The following is a 26,233-nucleotide window of genomic DNA, read 5'->3' as shown; positions in this document are numbered from 1 at the left end:
CAGTGAGGACCAATGACTCAGTCTGGCTTTGAGCATGTTTCCTGCAAATGTTGGTAATGCTTTATTTCACATGCTTCCATAGTTTCCCAAGCTTCCTAGGAGTTTCCTTTGGTACTAATTATACCAAGACATATACATATACATGCAAAAACTTCTATATGTCTTTCTATAGATGGAAAGATGGTGAGCAAATACAATAAAAATAAGAGCATAAAAATTTCAACAATAAATTTACCGTTACTTAGATAAAAATGGATCTCTGTCAGTTTTTCTTGTTATTAAGGTATTGGCTGTTTGGATTTTTACCTTCTTTATAAATGCAACATCCCTGGTTTAATACTGGCAGGAGACCTTAAATGCATTCCTGTCTCTGTCCCTGCATGTCCTGTCTCTGTGTCTCTACTGTCACTTTTTCTCTGGATATCAACAATCTCTAATAAATTCTACAATTACATAACTGCTGTACAATTTACTGGCTCTTTCTGAAGTGAACTGGTCTGAGAACGTTGCCTCTACTACCCTGTAATCAGGAAATCATTTAGAAATCAAAGCACCTGTAAAAAATAAAAAATAAAAATAGAATAAAAAGCATTACTCTTTCATTTGTATAGAAGTAAAACATGTACTTAATATTGTTCACTGACATTTAGTGTAAACTCTCTGTGAGTCTGTTTTCCCCTGTTGGTTAAGTAAGATGTGCTGGCAGAGCTGTTTCCGCGGATGACAGCCACTGAAGACGGTATAGGAACAGTCAGCAGTGTCCCCTCAGGCAGCCCCGGGGGCCAGGTCAATTTGTCCTATCCTGATAGAGGACATCACCTCCGTGACAGCTGAGCAGGTTGGTAGACAGAAAGAAAGGCATCTAGAGTATTGGTGCAGACAAAGTGGTCAATTTCTTTAAAAATTAACAAATCGGATTGAAGGGATTTTTTGAATAATGCCATCAATTATTGATTAAACACTAGGTATGCTTAAATCTGATTTATTATTAAAGGGAATAACTTGGGGTTGGCTTTAATTCCACTAAAATCAACCCTTTTTGTCATTGTGAAAATTACCATTCCCTAAGGATATAGAGATACTGCAATCATTTAATATGTTATATTTAAATGCAACTGCTATAAAAAGATATAATTAGTACAGCAAGCTCAGCAAAGGCAGTTTTTATTGTTCAGGACTGATAACAGAGGACATTTATCTTGAAGAACGTACCTTACTTTTAAGCAAAACAACTTCTGCCACATTTATCGTAGTGGTGTAGTCGATCCCACTGGGATATCTACTCCAGGGTGAACTCCATCACCGTGAATAAATGAAAAAAGTACTTATATTGGAAAATAAAAGTACATTTAACATTCAAATTTATTTCCCACTTTGCTAGCTCGGCATTCTCATAGGTATCTTGGTGCCACGGGGGTTTAAAATGTTTACCATGTAATTGCAACATCCCAGGTCCTAATTCAGCTAGGGTCCTTTGTTGCATTTCATACTCCCTCTCTCCCCCAATTTTTTGCCAACTCTCTACTATATCCTAGCTAATAAAGACAAAAATATTTAACAAACTGATTTTTGGATCCACCGGTTGGGCTTCAACACAACCGATTTAATTATTTCAGCTTCCAGAGCAGCTCTACTTCGAGATATGGTCGTGTAACTAAAACTTCAATCTGCCTCCGTTCAGTCTTCAACCTGCCAGCCTGTCATGCTTGCTGTCATGTTTGTCTTACTATCTAACAGCTAACAAATGTGTCTGTCTGTCTTATAGTCTCCCTGCCTGCCTATTCATCTTTCTATTTAGCAGCGAGTCTGCTTGTTTATGCCGTCTATCCCTCCTCTGCCCCATCTGTCTTTCCATCTAATAGTTCACTGCTGGTCTATCTACCTCTATCTGGCTTACAATTGCTGCCTCATAAACTGAGATGAGATTTATCCTTGTGCCAAATGAGAATAACGACACGGGATGGAAGAGGGTGGCTAGATGAGACAACACGGGGGGAAGGACAAATAAAAACACCGAGGGGCGAGGCTGCTGCTTGCATGTGTGCGGGTGTGTGTGTGCGAGCGTGTGCATGCATTAGGACAGTAAACACTGAAGGTATGAGCTGTCAGGTTCATCGGCGCGCAGGAGAGACAATAAATATCTATCACAGACCCTTATAACAAGCTGACGCCTCACGTCTTCTTCATTTTATTTAAGGTGTGTTAAAAGAAATGTTGAAAAGGTAACTAATGCTTATCAGTGACCGACAGAGAATGTGGGACTATTTTCAGTTTTAAAAGACAGCCCAACTCTGTGTGTGTGTGTTTATGTGACGTGTCCCTGGCTCAGCAGGACTCCAACCCTCCCTGCTGACTATGACCTTCCCTCCAAGCAGGCGGCCCTGTTTCTCTCACTCCACACCCCCCCCCCCCCCCCCCCCCCCCCCCCAACTTTCTCTTTCCATCCCTAAATCCTTCCGTTCTGCTGTCTCCTCCTTCTCTCCAGCCATCCATCCTTCCTCCTTCCCTCCATCCTTGCTTCTGTCATCCCTTGATCCACCTGTCCTACTCTCCGTCGGACTGGATGATGCTTGCAGTCCTTGATCCAGAGCACGGAAAGGGGCTTCATAAATACACCATCCATCACCGCTGGCAGGGCCAGTTAAAACTACATGACACGCACACGATTGATTTAGTGTGTGTGTGGCTTCTCAGAGCCAAAAACAACACATTCACACGAGTATATACAGTAAACTACAAACCAGATGCCAAGCCAAAGGTACAATATAAGCATTCAAATGTACTTATATACACACACACACACATGTACACACATCACTTGAATGAGTTTCCATGTGTAATGAGAAGAAACATTGACGTGTGAACAAACATGTATGTGTGTGTTTGTCTATTTCCATCCAGGTATTATATATGCATTATGGACACAAAGAAACAGTCCACTGCACTAAATACATTCGTATATCCAAGCAAACTTGCACTTGGCATAAACATTCACACACAAAGACAAGAAAGACAACAACGGAGGGACCGCTCCGTGTAATGTACAGCCTGTGTGTACACATGTATGTTGTGCTTGAGCAGGTCAACCAATAAATTCCCGTGCAAGACTTTGTGTGTGTGTGTGTGTGTGTTGGTTGCCTAGCAAAAATGTACATGAGCAGGCCTATGTGAACATGTGTGTTTTCCTGTGTCTGATTTTTCAATCTGTGCACACACAGCAATGGTTCACTGCACCACACAGACTCTCACTGTTCCGCACTCCGCCCTCTCGGTGTGTCCTGCGTGATGGATGATAGGAAGGGAAAATAACTAATTCAACAGTAGATTTACATTGTTCCGGATGGCAAACAACACAACACAAAGAGAGAGAGAGACAGTGAGAAAGACAACAAGAGAAAAGGGAAAGTAGAGCACTTGATAGCTACAAGAGAAAAGTCTAGCAGGTGTGTGTTGTAACATGTTGTAATATTAAAAAGATTGCAAAAGGACTTCAGATGATAATGCGTGGATGTAGCCTGCGGTTTTTCACATCATTCATAGGTGTCTGGCGGGATCCTAAGATCCAAGTTTGGAAGTTTAGAAGTGAAGGAAGACTTCTTGCGGCGAAAGAAGAAATATTCAAAACAAATATTAATGTATTTTTGACTCGACTTCACTACATTCAGACTCGTGTCTCCATCTAGTGACCATTATATGAATGAATGTGTTTGCTTCTGTGTTAGCTTCACCACTCAGCTGTGATGAGGGCTGCCACTTGGGGCGGGGGGAAGCCTAAAAAAGTACACATAATCAGAAAAACAAGGGATGAACACAGAGAAACATGAGAGATGAAGGTGCAGGGTTTTTTTTAAATCCTTTGGAGACACTTCTGAAAAGATCTGATCTTCTATCATCAGATCACGTGGGCCAGTTTTCCCTCTTTGTTGCTCGGTGGTGTTAGGACATCACAGGAAATTAAACCTCATCAAGCCAAGACAGAAAAGAATCTTCCAAGCATCTCTTGATTTCTGTGTTTACTTATGTTTGTGTGCTAGTAGTCCTGGTTTGCTATTTTTGAGAGGGCCATCTTGAGTTTCAAGACATTTTTACAGAGCAATCATACATGGTTTTTACGATCTAGTTATGTGTTAGGAACTGTGCTTGCTAAGTTCAAAGGTATTTAAGGGTAGGACTTGGATTTAGGCTCAGTAGATAATACATAGATTAGAGTAAAGGATTAGGTTAAGGAATTTATGGTTATGATTAGTTATAGTTAGTAGTTTTAAGGGTTAAAAGGTGTCTGATTTTTAATGTGTCTCTGTCCACATGCATGTAAATGTGTTTATCCTCTCTCTCTCTCTCTCTCTCTCTCCCCGTGTCTCCACCCCTGTACCCCCCCTACCCCTAAATCTCTCGGTGTGCCAGTGGACCAGAGGCTCTGCAGGAGACCTCTATACCACAGCACAGTGGAAATGTCACCCATAACACTCGCCTCAGGATGCCAATCACTTCACACTGTGCCCAACTGTGAGTGTGTGTGTGTGTGTGTGAGAGAGAGAGAGAGGACGAGAAAGGAATAGAGAAAGAGAGAGAGAGAGAGAGAAAGACCAAGGGACACGTCAGCATGTGTAAAGTGAGCATGAGACAATTATGGGTAGAATGTGTACACAAAATCCCTGACATCTCAATCAGAATATTAAATAAGATTCATCCTAAGTGTATGCCTAGATTTATGTTTTAATGTTTTTTGCCCAGTGATGTGTGAGTGCTTTTAGTGCTAATGAGCCTGTCCAGAGGGATTATGGCTTGTCTAGTCAGTGTGAGGACTACAGGTGTTCGTGGAACTATGCATGATTATACATCAAAACAATGACTGTGTGCCTGTGTGTGTGTGTGTTCAGTAGTAAGACAGAAACAGATGGAGTGGGTTATGGACAAATAACGCACATGAGCCTTTGAGGAAGTGGGAGTAAGCCCAAGTCTGAGCACGCATATGTGATGTTGTTTGTATCTGCACATGCACGTGAGCATGCATGAGCTGCATAGAGTGTGTGGATATGCAAATGCACGTGTCCGAAAGAAAATCTGCTGTACATTTACATGCATATGTGTGGGCGTGTGCATTTGTGTGCGTGTGCATGTAGGGGGGGGAGGACATGGAGCACAGAGGCGCAGACGTCCCTCGAAATGCCATCCATTTTCATTGGGATGTGGGTTGTGGGTGTGTGTGTGTGTGTCAGTGTGTATGAGGGAGGGTGATGACAAATGACAACAAAATGAGGAAGGCAGGGGGATGGAAAGCCAAGCTGGCACAAGCTGGCATGCCAGGCTCACTGTGCAGCCAGGGGCACAGGCACTCTGTCCTCACGGCAGGCCCCTCAGCCGAGCTGTGAATACAGAGACAACAGCCGGCACACACACACACACACACACACACACACACACACACACACACACGCACGCACGCACACTCACAGAGCCACATACACAGAGCAGCATCAAACAGTGATGGCATCACGACCCATCACGTGCAACACACACGTAAACCTTTGCATGAATGCACAATAATGTTGTACAAGCTTGTGATATCCAAGGTTTACCTTAAATAAATGACAACTGCAGAGACTTACTCTACTGGGTCTACACCGAAAGTGCCTCAGCCACGTTTTTCAGTCATCTATCTTGCGTGTGTGTCTGAACAGAATAGATTTGCTCTTATTTTAATCCATCAAACTATCTACACAGGTCATGTAACAGCACAAGTGTATTTTTAGGCTTCGAGTCTATTTTCCTCTGTTTTACGTGAATAACTACAGTGAATGTGTATTTGGCTCTTAGCACTTCCGAAACGCGGGTGACCTACACAACACTGTACCTGAACGCCTCTAGTGTAGACACACAAACAGAGCACTCACTGCTGCTGCTGTTCTGGTAAACGTGCTGTTCACGCTGCGCTTCCTGTGTAGACATGGTGTTGGAGCTGCTAGGCTGTGTACCGAAAATTGGCTTTTTTGATATTAGATAGAAATTTTTATCCACCTAAGGCACATGAAGTGGCTAGGTGTTAATGGGGTGTAATACACAAGGTCTATTGATTAAAAGAACATGAGGACCTGAGAACCTTTTCAGTGTATAGTACGCACCTAGGGAGCCACTTTCATTGCAATTAATGGGGCCACATCTTGGAATACGGTATTCATGTCTCTTAGTACATTGATGACTGAAAACATTTGCAATGACATTTTGATATCCCTGTGACAACAACACGTGAACAATCCAAAAAGACTAAGTGGAGCCACTTGAACGAGGGACAAAATTTTTAAATGACTAATTCTGCAGTTACCTTTGACTAAGATATTTTGTTAATTCAGCTCTGTGACTACACCAAGACCTGTATGTTAAAAATAATTATCACTTTAATGTTATTCCTGTTAATACTTCCTTTCTAAGTAGCGTGCACGGCTGTGCTTGCCATCTTTTATTTCAGCTCTGTGACTGCACCGAGACCTGTATGTTAAAAATAATTATCACTTTAATGTTATTCCTGTTAATACTTGCTTCCTAAGTAGCGTGCATGTGCTGTGCTTGCTGTCTTCTGGCCAATTCGACAAAAAAAAAGTACATTTCACTGGAGGTTAAGTGGGGGCAGACAGATCTATACACTGATCCCACATCAATTTTGAACAGATGGAAAGTTATTAGGGGAGGTTGAATGGGGATGGAAAGAGGTGATTGTGGGACAGCAGGGCAATTGCTACGCGCTGCCTTCTCACCTACGATGTATCATTTTCAACAGAGGAGAAGGGATGTGCGAGAACAGAGCCAGGTACCAGTAAGTATAAATGTGTGTTTGTCTGCACATATTTTTCTGTCTGTAATCCCAAACCTTCCTGTTTTGTTCCCTGGAGCCAAAAGGAGACAAACTCTTTCACTGTTTGACTAATTCTCTCTTTACATAACACATGTGCACACACACACACACACACAGAAACACTTGTAAGCTGTCTCGGGCACCAGCGTCACTTCGCTGTGTCACTTCAGGATGCAGAGCATTATAGTCTGACATAATCAAGACTTAAAATTCATCTTCAGGCTAAGAAGCAGCTTGTCCTCATCCAACCTTTGTGTGTCAGAGTGGGAATCACAATCTGCACCTGTGCAAGCTATTGTGGCCCAAAGTGACGAGTGTGCGCAGCTCTCAGAGGCAGCTGGGGCAGCAATCTTTCGACGGGACACTAGATGAGTTGAATTTCCTCTCCTTGTAAACAAATGATTGCATACATCATCTCTAAATAATATACATATTTCCCGTTTCACTTCTATCTTGATATATTATTAATAGTTCCAGTTATTTCCATACTAGTGTATCTACGCAGCTCTACTGCTGTTATTTCTCACAATTGACATACATGCAAGATCATACTGTATGTTTCATATTTCTACTTTCAAGTTCTTCTCTATATATATTGAGGCCTTAAGTTGCTTTCTGGATATTTTTGCTGCTGTCTTGTAGAAACCATGTATGTTTCATGAGCTAAGAAAAACAGCCTTGGTTTCAGCTTTGTGGGAATTAATTTTTCAGATGACCCAACAGGTTCTTAAATGGTTTACTTACAGTAACTTAGGAAGTAAACTGAAGAAATACCACCTCTCATCTAAAAAATCTCAATCACCAGATTTGGAGATACATTTTCTTACTATAGTGATATTTTATAAAAACTTAAGATCTGTAATGATTAGTCGATTAATCAATTGACAGAAAATTAATCAGCAACTATTTTGATCATCGATTACTCGTTTTGAGATATTCTGTGATAGTAAACTCTTTGGGTTATGGACTGATTGTTCACCATTTTCAAATATTTTATAGACCAACCAACTAATCGATCAATCGAGAAAATAATCAACAGATTATTCAATAATGAAAACAATCATTAGTTGCAGCCTTAAAAAAAAAACTTGCACAATGTCATTATGTGAAAATAATATGCTGCTCAGATGTACAGTCAGGTAAATATGTTCCCTTGGAGGAGAGAAAATAGTGCTGTGCTTAATGGCTGTGCTGTTAATCTCCACTCATTGCAAGAGAGTTTCCCCACAGGGAGATATTTTCTACTTCTTACAATAGATTTTAGGTGTTTACCTGATAATTTAATCACAAGCTCTTTAACTACAGTAAGTAACATGCACAACTGAAAACACAGGTATTGTATAGTCCCTTGGCAATACTGCCATGAATGATTATGCAGTAAAGAAATGCTTGGAAAATATCCAAAAAGACGGGGTAACAAAGAACGAGACATGAAAGCTTATTTGTTTTAATAATCTCTTTTTGTGCTTTACCAACATCATACCTGTCACTTACTTATAAATCCAGGAGTTTTTATTCTAGGATATTTCCTTCCTTACTTGAATGTTTGATTCAGCTCAGCGGTCATGAGCGAGGCAGAGAGAAATGAGGCTGTCATGTTGTGTGAGTTAGCAACATGATTAAGTCGGATGCCAACCTTTTCTAACTTTGATGCATTCATGTCGGCCGTGTTTAATTCATGAGTCTGGTGTGGAAGATTGAAAGCGGTAAGACGAGGCAGAGAGGAAGGACGGCGGTAACATGTTGCAGTTTGTGGGCTTATCCCCATCTTCGCACTGATTCTGCCTGTGGCCAAAGTCCTCTTGTCTTTTTCTCTCTGCACTCTCTTCTACTACTTCCCCTCCCACTTTTCCTTCTTCCTTCCATGTCAACTTTTTCCCTTTACTTTTACCGTTTTAAGCTTCCAACCGCCTCATCTTTTCTCTCACCCATCACACATTTCTTCCTGCTTTTTCTCCCTGTGTATTGTCCTCCTTTTTTTTCACTTTACGTTATCCGTCCTCCTCTTTTTTTCCTCATTCCTATGTCTCACAGTCATCTCACCACACCACCACTGAGTGTGTGTGTGTGTGTGTGTGTGTGTGTGTGTGTGTGTGTGTGTGTGTGTGTGTGTGTGTGTGTGTGTGTGTGTGTGTTTGAAATCATCCTCTGCTTTTACAACTCATGTTTTATGCATTCATCTCTTATGCGGAGTGACTAACAAATAGTGCAACCATGAGAATTCTCTTGCTCTTTTCTGCAACGCTGTGTATTCCTCTTCCTACGCCCCCCCCCCCCCCCCTCAAAAAAAATATTTTCATCTCCTTCCATACCCACAATGCCCTGTTTTGCTTCCTCTCTTTCTTTCCTTGCATCAGTGTCCCTAGGTAAAAGAAGGCAGGGGGAGGAATGGTGAGGTGAATGATTGGCCTCCTTCCAGCACACATACTCAATAACCAAGGGACATTCTGCTGGTCCTGTTTTCCGTGAGTACACGCACGTGTGTGCATGTATGTCTCATGGCAATGTTACTACATTTATATTAGTGTGAGGGATTGTTTGTTGGTCCGAGTGTGTATTTATGTGCCTGCTGTTTGCCCACTTGTTGTATGGCTGGCTGGCTAAATAAATACATCAGATCTTGGGCTCAAAAAGAACACATTTGTCTCTCTCTCCCAGGAGAATGTGAATTATTTAAAATGAAAAGCTGGGGCGAGAGATGACTAACAGTAGCGGGTGACGTGGCTGGAGAAGAGAGAGATGGAGAAGGATGAAGGGAGGGAGAAGGACCAGATGGGCAGGGGGATGGACAGAGCCAAGGAGAGCCGGTATAAAGAGAAGGGGGTAAAAAAAAAAGTGTGATAAAAGAGAGAAAGAGAATGAAAGAGGAGTCAAACGCTGGAGAGGGGGAGTGGGGGTGGTAAGTGATAGTGGCTTTGAGAGGGGGCTTTTGTATAAAAGGCACAGATCAGTTGGTGGGAAGCGAGGAAAGGAAGCCTAAAAAAAATAAAATAAAAGTGAAAAAGAGAAAATACGAGGAGACTTCTATCTGAGACAAAAAGAGTTAGAGGGTTGATGAGGACATGACAAGAAGTGACAACAGACAGAGGGGAAGATGAGTGCAACAGAGGGAGCGACTTCAGAAACATATGATTGGGCACTGGTGCCAACTCTTGAGCACACACGAATGCACACACGCACACATCAGATAAGTCTCCAAGCTTCTCCAGCAGATTTCAGCCTGTTAACCTGACTCACCCTGTTTCACCCCATCTCACCCTGCCACATGGTCCCCACAGGGGGCAGCGAGAGAGGGGTGGAGGGACAGAAACGGTATGATACAGATGAATATTGAAAAACAGGGAGAATTAAAGACAAAGAGAGAAAAACCAAGGGGTGAAAAGGGAGAAAATGAGGAGGTAGAGGAGGTGAGAAAGAAAGCAAACTATCAGACGTGTGAGAGGAAGTCATGAAGTGGCGCTGAGATCAGTGGGAAAGAAATTAAGTGCACATTTCTTTGGCAGCATAGGGAGTGCATGGGGGGTAAATGGGTGAGGGAAATAAAGAAGCGAGAGGGGGAAAGGGGAGGAGAAGGAAGGCGTGTAGTAAATTATAGAGGGAAGGAGAGCAATAGGAAGGAATAGCAGGGTGGTGAATGCGCCTGGAGCCGGATTGTGGAGCAGCAAACAACAGAGATAATAAGAGAATGTGCTGAAGGCATGTGGCACACTCAGTAATTATATAGAAAGAGCAGCCTGCCTTAATTAGAACAGGATGGAGCTCATGAGTGTGACAGAAACACACACAAAAACACAAATACACATGCACATGAAATGCAGCATTTGCAAGGTGAATCATTACATAATTTATTTTCCCTAGTATAGTCCTGCTGGTGGCATTTCATAATGAGATTGGAGAACATGTGTGCACTCATCATTGCGAATACATGTAGTGCAAATTTGTGAATGTATGCAAGGGTCATGATATATAGTAACAATGCTGTGTGAGCACATGCAAGTCTGGCAGACAGCAGGATGGTTCTACATTACAGTACACCACTTCTAACTGGTCTGGTTTTTATTTTTATCCAATTTTTTGGCTTTTACACCTTTATTCCACAAGAGAAAGCTGACTTTTCAATAATGTCTCCTTTACATTTACATTCCTCTACACATTCATAACTAGAAGCTGGTCAAGTGCCACCAAAGTCTTCCAGTCTTCTGAGCAACTGTGGATTAAATGTTTCTCATCCGTTTATGGCGCCAGGATTTTCTCCATTCATTCCATTCAAGTGTAGTTTTCTGTGTTTTTTTGTTTGTTTTTTTTAATTTAAAATCAAAAATGGATTTAAATTTGTTATTAGCAATAAGCAACTAACAGCTCAGCACACTATATAGGTGGGGTGTAAAAAAAACACAATGTATAAAAATAAAAGAAAACAGAAAAAATATAAATTAGTAGCTTTTGCAGACACCATACCGTACAAATATGCACAACAAAATTAAGCTGCCTCATTTGTACATCCTGGGAGCTCTTGTGGGAAAAAACAAACAAAACAAAACTTCCTGCGTCTTGTCAGTCAGCAATTTAGTAATTATGTCTATCAGCATTAAAATAACAGAAGGTTAAGAGTACCTTGTGACAACTATAGATATCATAATCTGAAGTAATCCAGTGTTGTCCGGTACTGACCTGACTGTTACATTGCATGTGGTAATAATCCTCTTCTCTACTGCACAACACTATCTGCTTACACCATTATCAGCTGCTCACTGGCTATTCAATATTATTGACCTGCACTGAGACACTTAGTGCATTTGCACTCGCTCAGTTACACAATTAGACCCAGGAGTAAATAAGACATATTTACAGAACCTGCACTAACATACACAAACATACACACACACACACACACACAGAGAAATTAGTTTAACATTATGGTCATGTAAAGCTGTGATTGCCTGCTTCGCAATTATTATGTTTCATAGCAGTCAGTCATGCATGTCCTCCATGCACGAATACACAGGCGTGATGGTGAAACATAAATTCCCTTACTCACACTGCTGTTATCACACTATCCATTTCTCTCAGGCACACAGAGACTCAGTGTGTGTCTCTCCCACACACATACACAATGAAATCAACCCAAGTGTGTGTGTCTGCTGAATAAGTGTGTCCATGCTATATGTGTGTGTATGAGCAGTCCCAGCGTAATTCCTCAGTTTAGTGGAGCATTATGGCTGATCAATAGCTCTGGTGCAGTGGGAGATGTCGGGGTTGTGGCTGCATATTCATGCTATTACAGCTGAACTGAGAAATTAGTAACTACAGGGAATGTGTGTATGTCTGTGTGTGTATACATATATATATTTTATATATTATACATTATATACACCCCTGCCTTTCTCATGCTTCCTGACCACACTTGTAGCTCATCATTACTCTGTTCTCAGTGTCCGTCAGATTTTATTGTCCTCAGATCAGCTTCTATTGTAGACAAAGCATTGTTAGTAATTACAAAAAGCAGGTCAAGCAACGCATACTTTGTTTGCACACAGATAAACTGCCAATATCAGTGAGCAGCTCTTATCTCCAACTGTCAAACACTTACAGTACTGAAGAACCAGAAATTCTGCAAAAGAGCAAATGTTCTGCATGACTTCAACATAAACAACCACTTCTATCAACTTTTCTACTGATACTGTTTCCATTTTCACTTCAATTTGATCTGGTTATCTAAAAATCTGAACTTCTCTGTTCTTCAGAAAACAAGCAGAATAGCATTAAACAACAGGTGGTGTAGCGCCTTTGCAGCTCCTCTTACCCGCCTCATGAATATGAGAACAGGTAGTTTAAAAGAGAAAGATGATTCTTTCCACCACCAAACTCTTTTCCAGTCACTCACCTCACCCCTACCCCCTTATTTTCTGCCTCTGTTCTACTTCTGAAAATATCAAATCAATATATTCATGGAATCCAACCAAACTTCTCATCTCTATCACTCTACATCCGCCATCAGCCCTCTCTTTCACCCCCACTTCACTCCCATTACCACCTCCTCTGTCCTCCTCTCACTCCAAGGGCATTTCATGTATTTGTCTCCAAGTTTGGACTCTATCTAATTCTGCCTCTTTCTTGTCTTTCATTCTCGCTCTTCCAGATCCTCCATTTCTCAATTCAATCTAATTACTGTATCAGCAGGAGACTTGTCTCTCATGTCCTTGCCTGCCTTTGTTTTCATTATAATCATCATCATCACCACTCGAGGTGAGTATGACTGTCCTCTTCATTGGGCCGTCTACTTGTGAATCTTCAGATGGCTGTAGAGGCCGAGACACGATCCATATACTTTGGTGTAGTGTGGGCAGGGGAAATTGTTTTTCTCTCCCTCCTTGCAGTGTTGTCACTTTGTTTCTGCGGCACGATGGAGTTCCATTTCTTGACGTGTAGCTCCTTCCTCCACAGATTTCTCCCAGAAACGCCTGTCCAGTACAATATGCTCCCAGTTGCTTGATGTGATGTATAATTTCTTCAGACTGGTCTTGATATTCTCCTTGAAACGTTTCTTTTGCTGCCAGGGGCTCACTGAAATTCCTTCAGCTGGGAGTACAGAATCTGTTTGGGGAGACGTGTGTTGGACATGCAGATGACATGGCCTGTCCATTTGAGTTGGTGCTGCATTATTTTAGTGGTGATGCTGGTCATGTTGGCTTCCTCCAGAATGCTGAAGTTGGCGCGTCTGTCCTCCTAGCTGGTCCTCAGAACCTTTTCTAAGGATCTTTGGTGGTGTTGTTCCAGGGCTCTCAGGTGCCTGCTGTAGGTGGTCCTTGACTCAGGACAATGACTCTGTAGATCAGGAGAATTGTTTGACCTTTAGGTCAATGTCAGCTTTTGAAGAAACTTCTGTGTTTCTGAACATGTGTGGTGATCCCTCTGGATGCAGAAATCTAGTTGAGAGGTTAGAGGGAGGCAGCCCTTTGCCAGGTGGGGAAAGCAGAGTGGATCCTAAAGAGGGCTTCTCAGTCGTGGGTGCAGCTACCGAAGGGCCCAGCGACAGAATCTAGCATGCACTGCTTGATACGTCAGCTCATGATCGGGGCTTCCAGAACTCACAATCTTGCCCCAGTTCCCACTTGCTGGTCACCATAGGACTTAATCCAGGACGTTAGGGTGGATCCCTTTATGGAGAACGCCTGTGCGTGATTTTGTTTAACTTGGGGAGACTGTTGTACAGACAGCCATCACATGGTCCTTGACAGATCTGGGTCAGGATCCAGTGGCATGAAGTCCAAGACAACTGAGGGCACTTTTCTGCTGCAGCCTTCATCCGCCTTCGCAGCCGTTGTGATGTCCCCCCCTAAAGTCAGCCATCATCCTCTGCCTGTTCCACCATTGAGGTCTTGGTTGGATTATTCTTTGTCAGGGAACTCCCCCTCGACCTTACCGCCATGGGTCACTCAACCAAGAGCATACCTCCGGAAGGTATTGCTCTTGGGATCTCAGGACCACACAAGCTTCTCCACCACGACAAGGTGACACTCCACAGAGATTATAGATATAAATCATAAATCACACCCACAAAAACACACCATTGGCTAGAAAAAGGACTTAATTTCCAGTAACAACAATCAATTGCAACCATAAACAAGAACAACATCATCTCCCTACAAGGAGTTCAACACTCCTACTAAATCACCCTTCCATTACGATGCACACACTCTGCTGCCTAGTGACTACAACACCCACATGGCATTGCACAACAATGCAAGATGGGGTGTGAAAGCTAACAGCAACAGTCAGGCGATCAAACTGCTGCTGCCATATGAGCAATGGGTTGTGACAAAAGATTCAAATACTGTCCGTTTCTGTTCACGTCAGAGTGCAACACCCCACGCCACCCGCCGGCTTTACACTGACAATGTTTCGTGTGAGTGTGTGTGTGTGTGCATCTGAAGAAAGAGTACATTAGTCATTGTGTTCACACTCACACACACACCAGGCCGCTCAGATTGTTCAGCCTTACGGTTCACATATCATGCTTCACGTGTCGATATGTGTGACAACGTTCTTTGGATGTATACATGAAACAAGGTAACGTGACTGATAAATCGAAGCCCTCACCACTGATGTCTAACAGCAGGCATGGATTGAAATTGAGAAAGGCTTTTCTACAATTCTATTGTCTGTCTTTTAAAACCTCCTTCTCTCAACACTTGTTAACAGTGCTCTCTTTTCGATTGCTCCCTTCATTCTGTGCTCTCACGCAGTTATTCATTTCACTGTCCACCACTCTTAACAGTATCTCTGTCACATCTTCACAGCTCTTGTGTCTCTTCTCGTATGGATCATCATTTCCTTTCTGCCATCTCCTTTCCTCTATTCTATTCATCTGTCCTCTCATCATCCCTCATTATTAACAGTACTTCTTATTTCCAATTTCCTTCCAAGTCCTACTTGTGCGTCTTTTTAACACCATCTCCATCTCTTCTGTTTCACCCCCCCTTCCAAAAACAAACAAACAAACAAACAAAAAAGTCAATAAATCAAATAAGTTCAGTTCAATCAGCATTTTCCCAATTGAAATAAACTTGTTTCAAGAAGATATATTTTTTCATTATTCTAGAGCAGCAATATGCTTTATTTTGTCTTTTTTCATCGATTTCTACTAAATTCTTGGAACAATCTGAATTGTTAACAGAGGTTGAAATAAAAACCTTACTGCACTGCCAGATTCTTTTACTCCTTTGAAGAAAATAAGACTTTCAGTGCTCAAAAATAGATAATTATTAATTGAGATGGAAAAGATGGAGATTGTTTTTCAATGTTTTCAGTTATTGTTTCTACACTTCCAAAAGCAAGCATATCACAGTCTCACACTGTTCTGATAAAGATGTGAAAAGCTTTAAATAGTTAGACATGAATAGTTCCTTATGTAGTCACATCAATCCCCTCCCTCCTTCTACTTTCACATCTGCTTTGCAAACATTTCTGCTCTTTGTTCTTTCATCGTTTTGTTTCCTTCCTTTCGTTACACATTCCCTTCCCTTGTTCCTTTTACTCTCTCTTTGTTCTCTGTCTTCTTTCATCTATCCATGCATCCCCACTGTCTATTTATCCGTTCCCTACCTTCACAGCTGCTGTGTCCCTCCTCGTAGCCGGCGCTGCAGCTGCACTTCCCAATGGGCACCAGCCATTCCCCTTCGGCACTGCAATGCATCCTGGGAGGGCTGTCTGTGTCAACCTCAGAGTTGTTGACACAGGTGCCACGCACCTCTACCAGCGTGGCAAAGGCTGCCTCAGCCACTGTGTCGGGGAAGATTGCCAGGTTCTGGACGGTTGCAAGGCAACGTTTGTAGTATACCCGCACAGCCACAAGTGCCACGCAGGCGCCGACATCCTGGAAGGCCAGATGGAAGCCCTTACGGTTGAGGTGGCCAATCTCCCGCACCTCTGTGTTCAGCTTCATCTTCCTCTCACCCAGGTCGCCCTGCGTGAAGCTCTCATCAGCAGCGATGGTGTCGATCTTGGTGTAGCGGTCCTCTCGAGTGATGCCACCGAGGTCCCTGTCTGACTCAACGTAGAGGAGGTTGAAGGTCTCCTTACAGGTGCCTGCTACACCAGGGATGCTGTTGCAGTCACGAAGCGTGAACTGGAGCTCCACAAAGATGCGCTGACCGCCTCGGCGCGCCACCCAGCCGGTCTGCAGCCAGTTGTTCTGCTGCGTGGGCTCCATCACGTTGCACACCTGGTACGTCCGGATAGGCTTGTACTTCTCATCTACACCACTTATCTCCTCCCACTGGAAAGAGAGGGGTATGGTGGGGAGGGAAAAAGGAGGGGAGATGGACAACAAGGAGGAATAAATATGAAGATGCAGTGAAGAGGATGAGAGGAAGAATGGCAGCATGGCGTAAGAGAAAAGAGGACAACAGGGAGCGAAGGGTGGTGGTGAGGAAACAAAGGAAAAGAGGATGACATTGAAATAACATGGAGGATGAGACAACAAGGGGTAAAGTGATAAAATGAGGCATTAAAAAGAAAGAAAAAGTAATGTAAGGTAGGGGGAGATGACAGATAATGACAAAGAAAAGAAAGACAGAAAACAGTCAGTTCAGGTTAACAGCGTATTGACAATCTGATGCGTGGGTGTCTGGGGAAAAAAAAACATTAGCACACAGAGAAAATGACAAACTATACATCCTCAGTCATCACATCAACCTTGAGCAGCACGTCTGAAACTATGGGTCAGGACTTAATTGCCTTTTCAGCCAGTTTCTTTTCATCTCAGCTGCCTTTGGTGGTAAACGTAATGGCATTTGAGTGGAATGTTTGTTAAATATTGTCGCCTACACCCTGCTGATTCATTCCCAAGAAATGGCTTAGAAAAAAAAAAAAGACATACAGCTAGATTAATCTCAGGTCTTTTCTGCTGGGCCTTTAGCGCAGGAATCATCCTTAAAAATCAAAGTGGTCAAGTGTAAACATGATTTTCCCAATACAAATTTATTTTTTGCCTGAAGTATTGATTTTTACATGTTGGCATTGATTGAGATTCTCTGTGAAAAGAGAAGAGATTATGTATTGATCTTTAACCTGGTGATGGAAATAAGGGGGTTTTGTCTTATTATTGATATGAATAATTGATAATTATTGGCTGACAAAAGGTGTTTTTAAGTGAATTGGCTGCACAAAAAGAACACGGCAGGATAAATTTCAAAGCAACTGCTGCCTTTCTTCTAGATAAGAACATCAGTTAAATATGTTCACCAGCAGCAGCAGAGCCACGTACTTTGATTTACTTTCAGTGAGCAAATTCCCAGTATAAAGAAAAACTGTGAAAAAAACTTCTTATTATTTGTCCAACAGATGAATGATTACAACCGAGCACCAAATGTGAATTTCTCCGTCTCTCAGACATACACAAACAGACACACACACAGAGCAAACCAGACAGTGAAAATGGATTATCTGTGATGGTAATGTGATAAAGTGCACTACTGCCATAGCGACTAAACCAAAGAGGATGGAGTGTGTCCTCTCCTAGTTCTATTGGGGCTGAGGTGAATCACACAAGTCCATTAATCTTAGATATAGCTTTGCATGTGACCACTTCAAGCTGACGGTGATTCAACGCAACCCACGATAAACAATACATATGTGTACTCTGCACTGTATATGTCAACACACACACACACAATTCCCAAGTCATGCCATTTATATAACAGACATCTTGGGTATGTGTGTATGGAAAAGCCAACCTCCGGGTGGAAAGTGGGTGACAAACTGCTTCAGCATGGGCAGATTCTTTAAAAAGGGCTCCTGCATTCATCTTGCAGTCATAACTTAGGTTTTTAGAAGCCAAATCGATCAACATGTGAGGGGACCATTTATCTGTGGCAGCATATCTGTGTGGCTGGTTTGGATGCTGCAGTGTCCTAGCAGAAACAGCATGTGCAGAAAGAACACGAGGGATGAAATTCGGTGGGCAAGGCCAGCTGTTAAGCAGGCAGCTGTGTTGTGGAACACGGTGAGGGACTGAGTACATGTACATAAACGAATAAACATACAGACAAAGAAAATGCAAGTAGGAAAACTTACTCCATTGGGGGGATATGACGTCCAGCCCAGCTCTGCCTGAGTCTCTTTAGAATTCAGCAGCACAACTGCAGGAAACATAAGAAAGGGGAAAAATAGACAGACAAGCATACAGTTAGAGGTCAATTGAGGTGGCATAATAGAGGCAGTTCACCTTTATTTAAAAAGGTAGAGTCAGCGATTATAATCCAATACACTTTTTGTCAAATTCAGCAAATATCTCCTTGCGGGCCACTAGCTGTCTGTTCTATGTGTGCGCTGACAAAAAAAATCCTGTGTCCATACACAGCACTGTCTCTGTAAATCAGCATGTAAACACAGTGGTTTGGAGCGAGCCACACAACCACCACCACTACTCCGGCCAATCAGCAACCAAATCTGTTTCTATCACATTTAGTGAAGTGTAATATGGGCAGGCAGCTGTTAAAAAAAAAAAAAAAAAATCACAAATATCCCGCTGTACATGTGTTTTGAACTTATTAACTGTATCAATAAATCAATAAAAACAAACACCGTTGATTTCTTCCCGTGGAGGCCACATGCAAACTATTTTACACAGTAGTTCTATTCAGTAAATATCTGCTGTCAGTCAGCCTGGTGAAGCCAGTTTGGCCGGCTGTTGTCCTCTCAGCTTCCCAGGAGCTGCAGCTGACAGACGGCAGCTTGTGTGGACAGAGACGCTGAACGCAGGTCGAGTGAGAAGTGGGGAGGCTGCAGAGAGGCGGAGAGTGTGTGAGTGTTGTGCTCACATGAGATGAAATTTTTTTTTCCCCATTCGTGATGATTTGTGAGAGGAACAGAAGTGACTCTACAGCTGACGCATCGCTCTGGATTCTGCCATATTTCTCTTTTGGCTGTTGCCTTGGCAATGCGTGTCCCTGAATTTGGAGGTGGAGCTTCTGAAGGAGAAGGAAGGGAGGGGTGTATCTGTTTGGCTGTTCAGTTCAAATATCAATAGTCTTTCTCTGACTGCCTTTAATCTTGTAGAGATAAATACTGTAAATTTGTCAACAGTGTGCAGCGAACACATGATAACAGAACAAGATGAAGACTTACTCATAAAGACAGAGTGGTCTTAAGTCTAACGGTTTAAGTGCAATGTGACATGTTACATTTGGGATAATGAAAGAAAACCATTAGCATTGAGGCTGGCTTGTAAAAATCTGGTGGGGTGAACGTATCCTTTGATAAGTGCATTAATATCCATCTGAGGACGTAAGCTGGACAAAGAGCTTTCCATCATCCTCTGGCATCACCAATAAAAACACATCACACACACACATTTGCAAACAAAACAGGACCACAGAGCTTTCAAAACAAGCCAAGAGACAAAGAGGGACCTCAGTTAGCTTTCAATGGTGTAGTAGAGAAAACACAATACTTAAAAGTCTAAAAAAGTCTATATTCTATGAGTTTTCTTTTCAGCACCACGGACAGCAAGAGAGAGCAAGCGCTGAGTCTGTTTTCAGGACCACGGACAGCTCCACAAGAAAAAAAAGATCAATTAGTGTGCAGCGAGAGGAAGCTCAGAGGGTTACTGTTTCAAATGCTCAAATAAAAACGGAAATGTGAAGTTTCCAAAGGAACATATAGGAGAAGAGTTAAAATTTTTATGTTTAAGTGTTTTTCTTATTCATTTTAAAAGTACCTTTACCAAAATACCAGCACAGAAACATAACTGAGTACCACTGGATCAGTTCCATTTTTGAATACTTTTACTTTTGATACTTTATGTACATTTTGTTGCTAAAACTTCAATACTTTTACTTACAGCATACATTATCAACTAGAGCTGCAAATTAGTATTATCATTATTACTGATTCATCTGGCAGACACAGGTGTTGTTACTCAAGCATGTTAGACAATGATATACTGTAAATACAGAGAAAAGAAGCAAATCCACACATTTGAGAAGCTGGATACTTAAAAGTAAATTTGCTAAAACATGTGAAAATTAACTTACCTAAAATTTTATGTGCAAGAGTGTTACTTATAATGGAGTATTTTTACAAACTTTTTACTTGTTCAAACCAAAGTTTGATGTCTTTAAGCAGTGAGAATGGGCGTTGTTTCAGACTCAGTAGTATGCTGCAGGCAAACATGAAAGCCATCATCAGCACATTTATCTTAATCTATAATGTTATAACAACATATGTAGTGACATATGGTGAGCTGTATTATCACCTCATCTTTGAAGGATTTTGCTGATATTAGAGTTACCCATGCTTTAAGCTTGTCTGCTTAAAAAGACCCACTCCCCAACACACGCACACACACACACACACCAAGTTTCAGGTTCTTGCGCAGTGTTCCCGTCACCTACAGCCTTGAGGCAATATGAGATCTGACAACTAGACAAAGACATTGTTTGAGCACTCTGAAGAGTACATTGTGCAAAGAGGGCTTTTTCATTCTTGAACAGTGCTACTTTCAGTCTTGTACTTGTGCTTGGCTTTAACTTTTGTTTTCTATGTCTACTTCCAACCACTTCAGGAACCTTGTAAGAGCTATCGAAAATAACCTGCATGACACAATCTAGAGTAGGCAGCAGACTCATTGACAAGTAACCATTTCTCTTCATCCTGTGCAACTCTCACATTTTTGAAAAGTATGACTTTGATCTCATACCTGCTGCTACGTGAGAAAATATTTGGCCTTATGAACATTAAGAACAGCAAAAAGTAGAAACCTACGCAGTCTGACTCACGCTGTAGGCTTTGTACGATGCGGTGACTCGAGACCTGTAATCTTACTGCTGATGTACTGAAAGGGAAGAAGGACTTTAGGTTTTACACTCGCAAAGTGTCAAAATAAAATTGTCCATACACTAGCTGAACTTTTCAAACAAACCTGTAGAAAACATGCAGCAAAAACAGCATGAGAAAACTACCTTTTCAGAGGTGTTCTTTTAAATAATACTCACAACAATGGATGCTTTAATTAGCTTGCTTCACCCCAAGGCCCTAATTCAATCAACTCAGGGGAAGAAATATTAATGCAAGGTTATATAAGCGCTTTGAGATTGATAGAAAAGACCGGCTCTGTAGTGTCACCACAGTTTGGATATTGTAAATCCAGAACCCAAAGAGGCCAATGAGAGTGAATAGATTTTTCTACTTTTTTTTTGGTTTGCTTGAAAAGGAGACAGCGGCACCTTGGCTAGAGTGCAGAGAAGTCTTGCCTTGGTCTATGTGAGATCCTTTACTAAACACTTAACTTTATTGTTTTTGGGTTAACACCGCCGGGTGCCCAAAGCATGGTTCTGTGGTTAGCTGATAACATAGAGGCATTTGGAGAAGATTAGAGCGGGAGAGGGCAAGGGTGGTGGAGAGACACAGAGGAGGGCTGAGGCGGGAGGCAAAGACTGACGATGAAAGAAAAATAATCAGCGGAGGAGGGTGAGGGGAAGAAAGAAGAGAGCCAACATGAAAGAGAGGAGAAAAAAAAGTTGAGCTGGCAAGAGAGACAGAAAATAAAAGGAAGAGAGAAAGGAGCACATGAAGTGCAAATAAATGAATACACCGGGTAATACACAGAGGGATGAGTGTGCCTTAGTGAGCAGTCACTCAGTCAGTCAGAGAGAGACACAGAGGACAAAGTTGGCACTATGATCACACACTGAATATAAGTCATGTAATCACAGTCTAGTTAGACAGACTAATGGGTCTTTAGGGGTAGGCGGGGGGAGAGAGAAATACACAGAGACAGATAAGAGTAAGAGACAGAGAAAGAGAAAAAAGTAAAGCAAAGAAAGCCAAAGCAGGGGAAGGAAGGGTCACTAAAAGAAGGGGAGAGGGAAAAAGTTAGAGAAAGAACACAAGACAAAGAAACAAAAGCTCTCCCTATCTGCTACCCATGGCTCGGACTAATAGCCATGACACATTAGCTACTAAACACTCATTTCAAAAGGTTGTTTCATAAATAATTGCCCGTCATTACAGGGACAGTTTTGCCTTTTTGTGTCCTATTTAGGACATGCATAAGGAAGCTGACTTTCATCACTAACAGAAAAAAAACACAACATGATCACAAGTAGATGATGTATAAAGAGTAACCAGAGCCTGCTTTGACCACAATGTGTGGAAAGCTAGAGTAAAAAAGAGTTGCTAGATCTCTGCGGCACTCAATTCAGATCTGATGAAGTTTGATTGTTTCGATGAAAAATGTGAAAAATCAGAGTATGAAGGAGAGTTGACCAGAGATTCTCTCTGACTTTCTGTTTAACCTGTTGAAACATACAGAAAAAATTAATTCCTACAAGAAGGCACAGAAACAGTCCCAGTAATGGAGCAAATTTGATGGTGCTGTCTGGCCTGACTTTCAAATATTTCACTTTAGCAAACTCTCCGGTTCCAGAAACCACTCATTTGAATGAAAGGAATGCAAAAGCAGACACTCCACAGCAATGGCGAGAGGGATTTTTTTAATCCCCTTTGGAGTGATGTGTGTTTTTCCCTCAGAAATGAGACCTTTATGAATGTTTCCGGGCTGCAGGATGTTTTATGAGAAGAGGAGAGTCTTCGATTTTGATACAATCATATGTGTTGCTGCTCTGTGTTTTAATATATTCGTGTCTGTGCCTGGGTGTGTGTGAAGGTGTAGGAGGTGGCGGTTATAAAGGGATTTCGAGTTGCTTTCCTTTTTTGGTTTTGCTGTCAGAGTTCTCATTAAAAGCGTATTTAAAGTCTAAGCATTTCTTTCTACCTCTCTCCGTCACCTCACCCACTCTTTCATCTTTTGTCTGGTTTGTGTGATATATGTATCCGTGCTGGTTCACACAGATGAGACACAGTGACAGATACAAGGCGAGTACTGAGGGAAAAGACGGCTGTAGGACAGATGTACTCTACAGCACACAGGTCAAGTATACTAAATAATAAAAGCTGGCCTTTCTTTTCTCTAGAACGCAACAGGAAGAAAGCTCTGTCTGAGAGGCTAATTCTAAGGGCTTCCAAGGTTAAGGAGTCTCATTCTTTCAGCTTGAACCAAGTGTATGGGCAACTCTTGAGCTGAGAGTAAAAAGGCTCTCAAGGCCAAGACTTTTATCTGAAAGGAGAAAGAAACAAGTAGAAATAACAAATAGAGATGTGCAATGCTCTACTTGCCTAGGAAATAAAAGGTATGAATAAATATTGTGGGTTTTGTCAAAGACATACTGTCACAGACAAAGAAATCTATTGCTTAAATACACAATCTCACACACAAGTACACACTAACATACAGACGATTTAAATCCCTCCCAGTGAATGGGGCTCATTTCATAATTCGCCACGGTGATGTTCTATAGTTTCATGCCGGGATTAGCTCCTGCATTGGCTGTCCTCCCTGTGACCCCATGCTACTTATCAGCCAGCCGACACCCGAGGAGACCACGGAGCTCAGGAAGCTCAACCTGTCCGAAGAGAGAGTACCGAGACAGGGATAAGAGCAGTCCACCGACGCTCCCTCTGGCACAGCTATTGTCCAGGCATTATCCTTCTCATACTGTAATGCCAGGAGAGTGGAGGAGGATACTGGAACTATGAGGAGGTTGCAAATAAAATGGAGAGAGTGAGAGGAGGACAATCGAAGATATAACAGTGCTTTAACCTTTGGACTCAAATTGAAGTTGAAGTAGATTTGTACTCCCTAAGGAGTTGACTTTACAGAGACTTCAAAACAAAAACAATAAAGTCTTAGGTTTGAACTTATAAGAAATAAAAAATTGAGACAGTGACAAGCAGGTTTGCATAGCCATATTCCTAGAATATTTAATTATTAGGTCTTTGCAGTAGGGAGACATGATTTCACTTAAGGGAAAACACTGTTATCATAGCTTTGATAAGAAAATGTTAATCATCAGCTTTCAAAGACCTGGGTGAATTGCCTCAATGACTTTAGACTTGACTTGCACTTGTAATGATTTTAGACTTGACTTGGATTTTTCTATGATAGATTCGAACTTTGACTTTTGACATGTCTCAGCAGACTTAAGACTTGACATCAGACTTGCTTTGACAGTCTTAAGATTTGACTTTGACTTGTTTCAATGACTTGAGACTTGACACACTTGTCTTGACTTGAGGCTTGGATTGAGACAGACTAGAAACTTAACTTAGACTTGAGTCAGTGACTTCAGATTTAACTTGACCCGTCTGTCCTGGACTTGAAAGTTGACTTGGACTTCAGTGGCCTGAGACTTGATGTCTCACACATTTGTGATATATAGCTGAATGAAAAGAAGCTACAAAATAAAGTCAATCATTTGAATGAGAAGAAATGTTGTGTATACCTGCACCCATAGGGATTTTCGGCAGGATACTCTGTTGATCCCCAGGGACACTGGTTATTCACTTGCCCCCCTGAACAGAAATATTGAAGTAGAAGCACCCTTGATACTGGCTGGAATTTACAGTTTTGCTCAAGGACAACAGAGCAGGGTGGGGGGGACATGGGACTTGGAGGGCCTGAATCTCAGCACTTCACATGAAAAATGATCTTCCTGCTTGCTACCAAACGTCGTGCTGCTCAAAGATGTGGGAGGGCAGATAATATATAGTTCAACAGAAGCAATACAGTAATACTGCTGCAGGACAGATAAAAAAGAATAAATGGATGGGGATATGAAGTGTCACATAAAAACACAAACAAGCACATAAAAGATAAATGCTGTGTATAAACGGACACACACACACACACAAATCGGGAACAAACATACACACCGCCTTCTTACTTAGACAAATGGTGTCAAGGAACTCACTTTGTCCTGCTATACACACACACGCACACACACACACACACACACACACACACACAGGCACAGCCAGTGGGACCATAATAGCCTTTCTAACAGCAGAGCACATTAACTTCACGGGGCTCTCCTTTTAACAGAGTCATTAAACTTTCAACTTCAGTAATGTGACATACTGTACAGAGACTAGGCTGTCTGCTCTCTGAAGCCCACCAAGCAATTACCTACATGATGCATGACAATGGGGTGAACAGTTAAATGCTATCATGGTACAGTACATATGTCTCTTATCTATATAATGTGCTAAAATAAGCTGTCAAGCTACAGTATCAACTATAATACAGTAAAGTAAATCATCGTATTTGAGTGATAGAGATAGTTTATAAGCAACATTTCATTTTCAGTTATCATAGTTTATCATTTTTATCATTATCAAGCTTATTTAACAAATGTAAAATGTCCAGCTTTGTACAAAAAAAAAAAAAAGAATACTATATCGATTTTTGTAACTTTCATACATCAATTATTGTTATCTACCTCAAAAATCCAGTATCAACTGGGCTCTAATCGCTCAAAATTGTTGGTGGTTATTCTTCTGTCCATTGACTAATTTAAGCGTTGCTATAAACTAATATAAACTACAAAGCAAACTCTATACAGTATACCTCTGATGGTGTACTTTAGGTGATTACATGTATATTTTAATGTTGATGGTCCGCAAAAAAGTAGGATAAAAGGATATAAATGTTGACATAAACGGCAGAGCAGAGAGTCAAAATGAAAAAAAAAGGTAATTAAACATATAGTAATAATTAGAGCTACAACGACAAGTTGATTGACAGAAAATTAATTACAGCAATTACTGTATTTTGATAATCGAATGACAGTTTAGCTCATTTTTCAAGCAAAAACAAAGAAAGGAGGAAAAGGTTCCAGTTTCTCAAATGTGATAATTTGCTATTTTTCTTCTCTTCTATCATTTATGACAGGGAACTGAATATCTTGTTTTGTTAGCCAGACAAAACAAGCAAATTAAGGACATCACCATGGCCTCTAACAAGTTGTGAATGCAATTTTT

At 41.5% G+C, this 26,233-nt stretch overlaps 1 protein-coding gene across 2 annotated transcripts in view; it reads right to left on the bottom strand.

The window, feature by feature from the left end:
• Window positions 1–26,233, bottom strand: part of LOC137198656 (ephrin type-A receptor 7-like) — a 153,895-nt gene that overhangs the window by 97,745 nt on the left and 29,917 nt on the right. For both annotated transcript variants that reach the window (XM_067612528.1, XM_067612527.1), the window contains exons 2-3: window positions 18,428–18,492; window positions 15,956–16,628 (exon numbers count right to left, since the gene is read on the bottom strand). In XM_067612528.1, coding sequence (XP_067468629.1) covers window positions 15,956–16,628; window positions 18,428–18,492 — 738 coding nt within the window. The remainder of the gene's footprint in view (window positions 1–15,955; window positions 16,629–18,427; window positions 18,493–26,233) is intronic.

Source organism: Thunnus thynnus, chromosome 15 (assembly GCF_963924715.1).
Source record: "Thunnus thynnus chromosome 15, fThuThy2.1, whole genome shotgun sequence".
NCBI classification, from domain to species: Eukaryota; Metazoa; Chordata; class Actinopteri; order Scombriformes; family Scombridae; genus Thunnus; species Thunnus thynnus.
The sequence above is the reverse complement of the archived record's forward strand: the minus strand, read 5'-3'. Positions and strand labels throughout refer to the sequence as shown.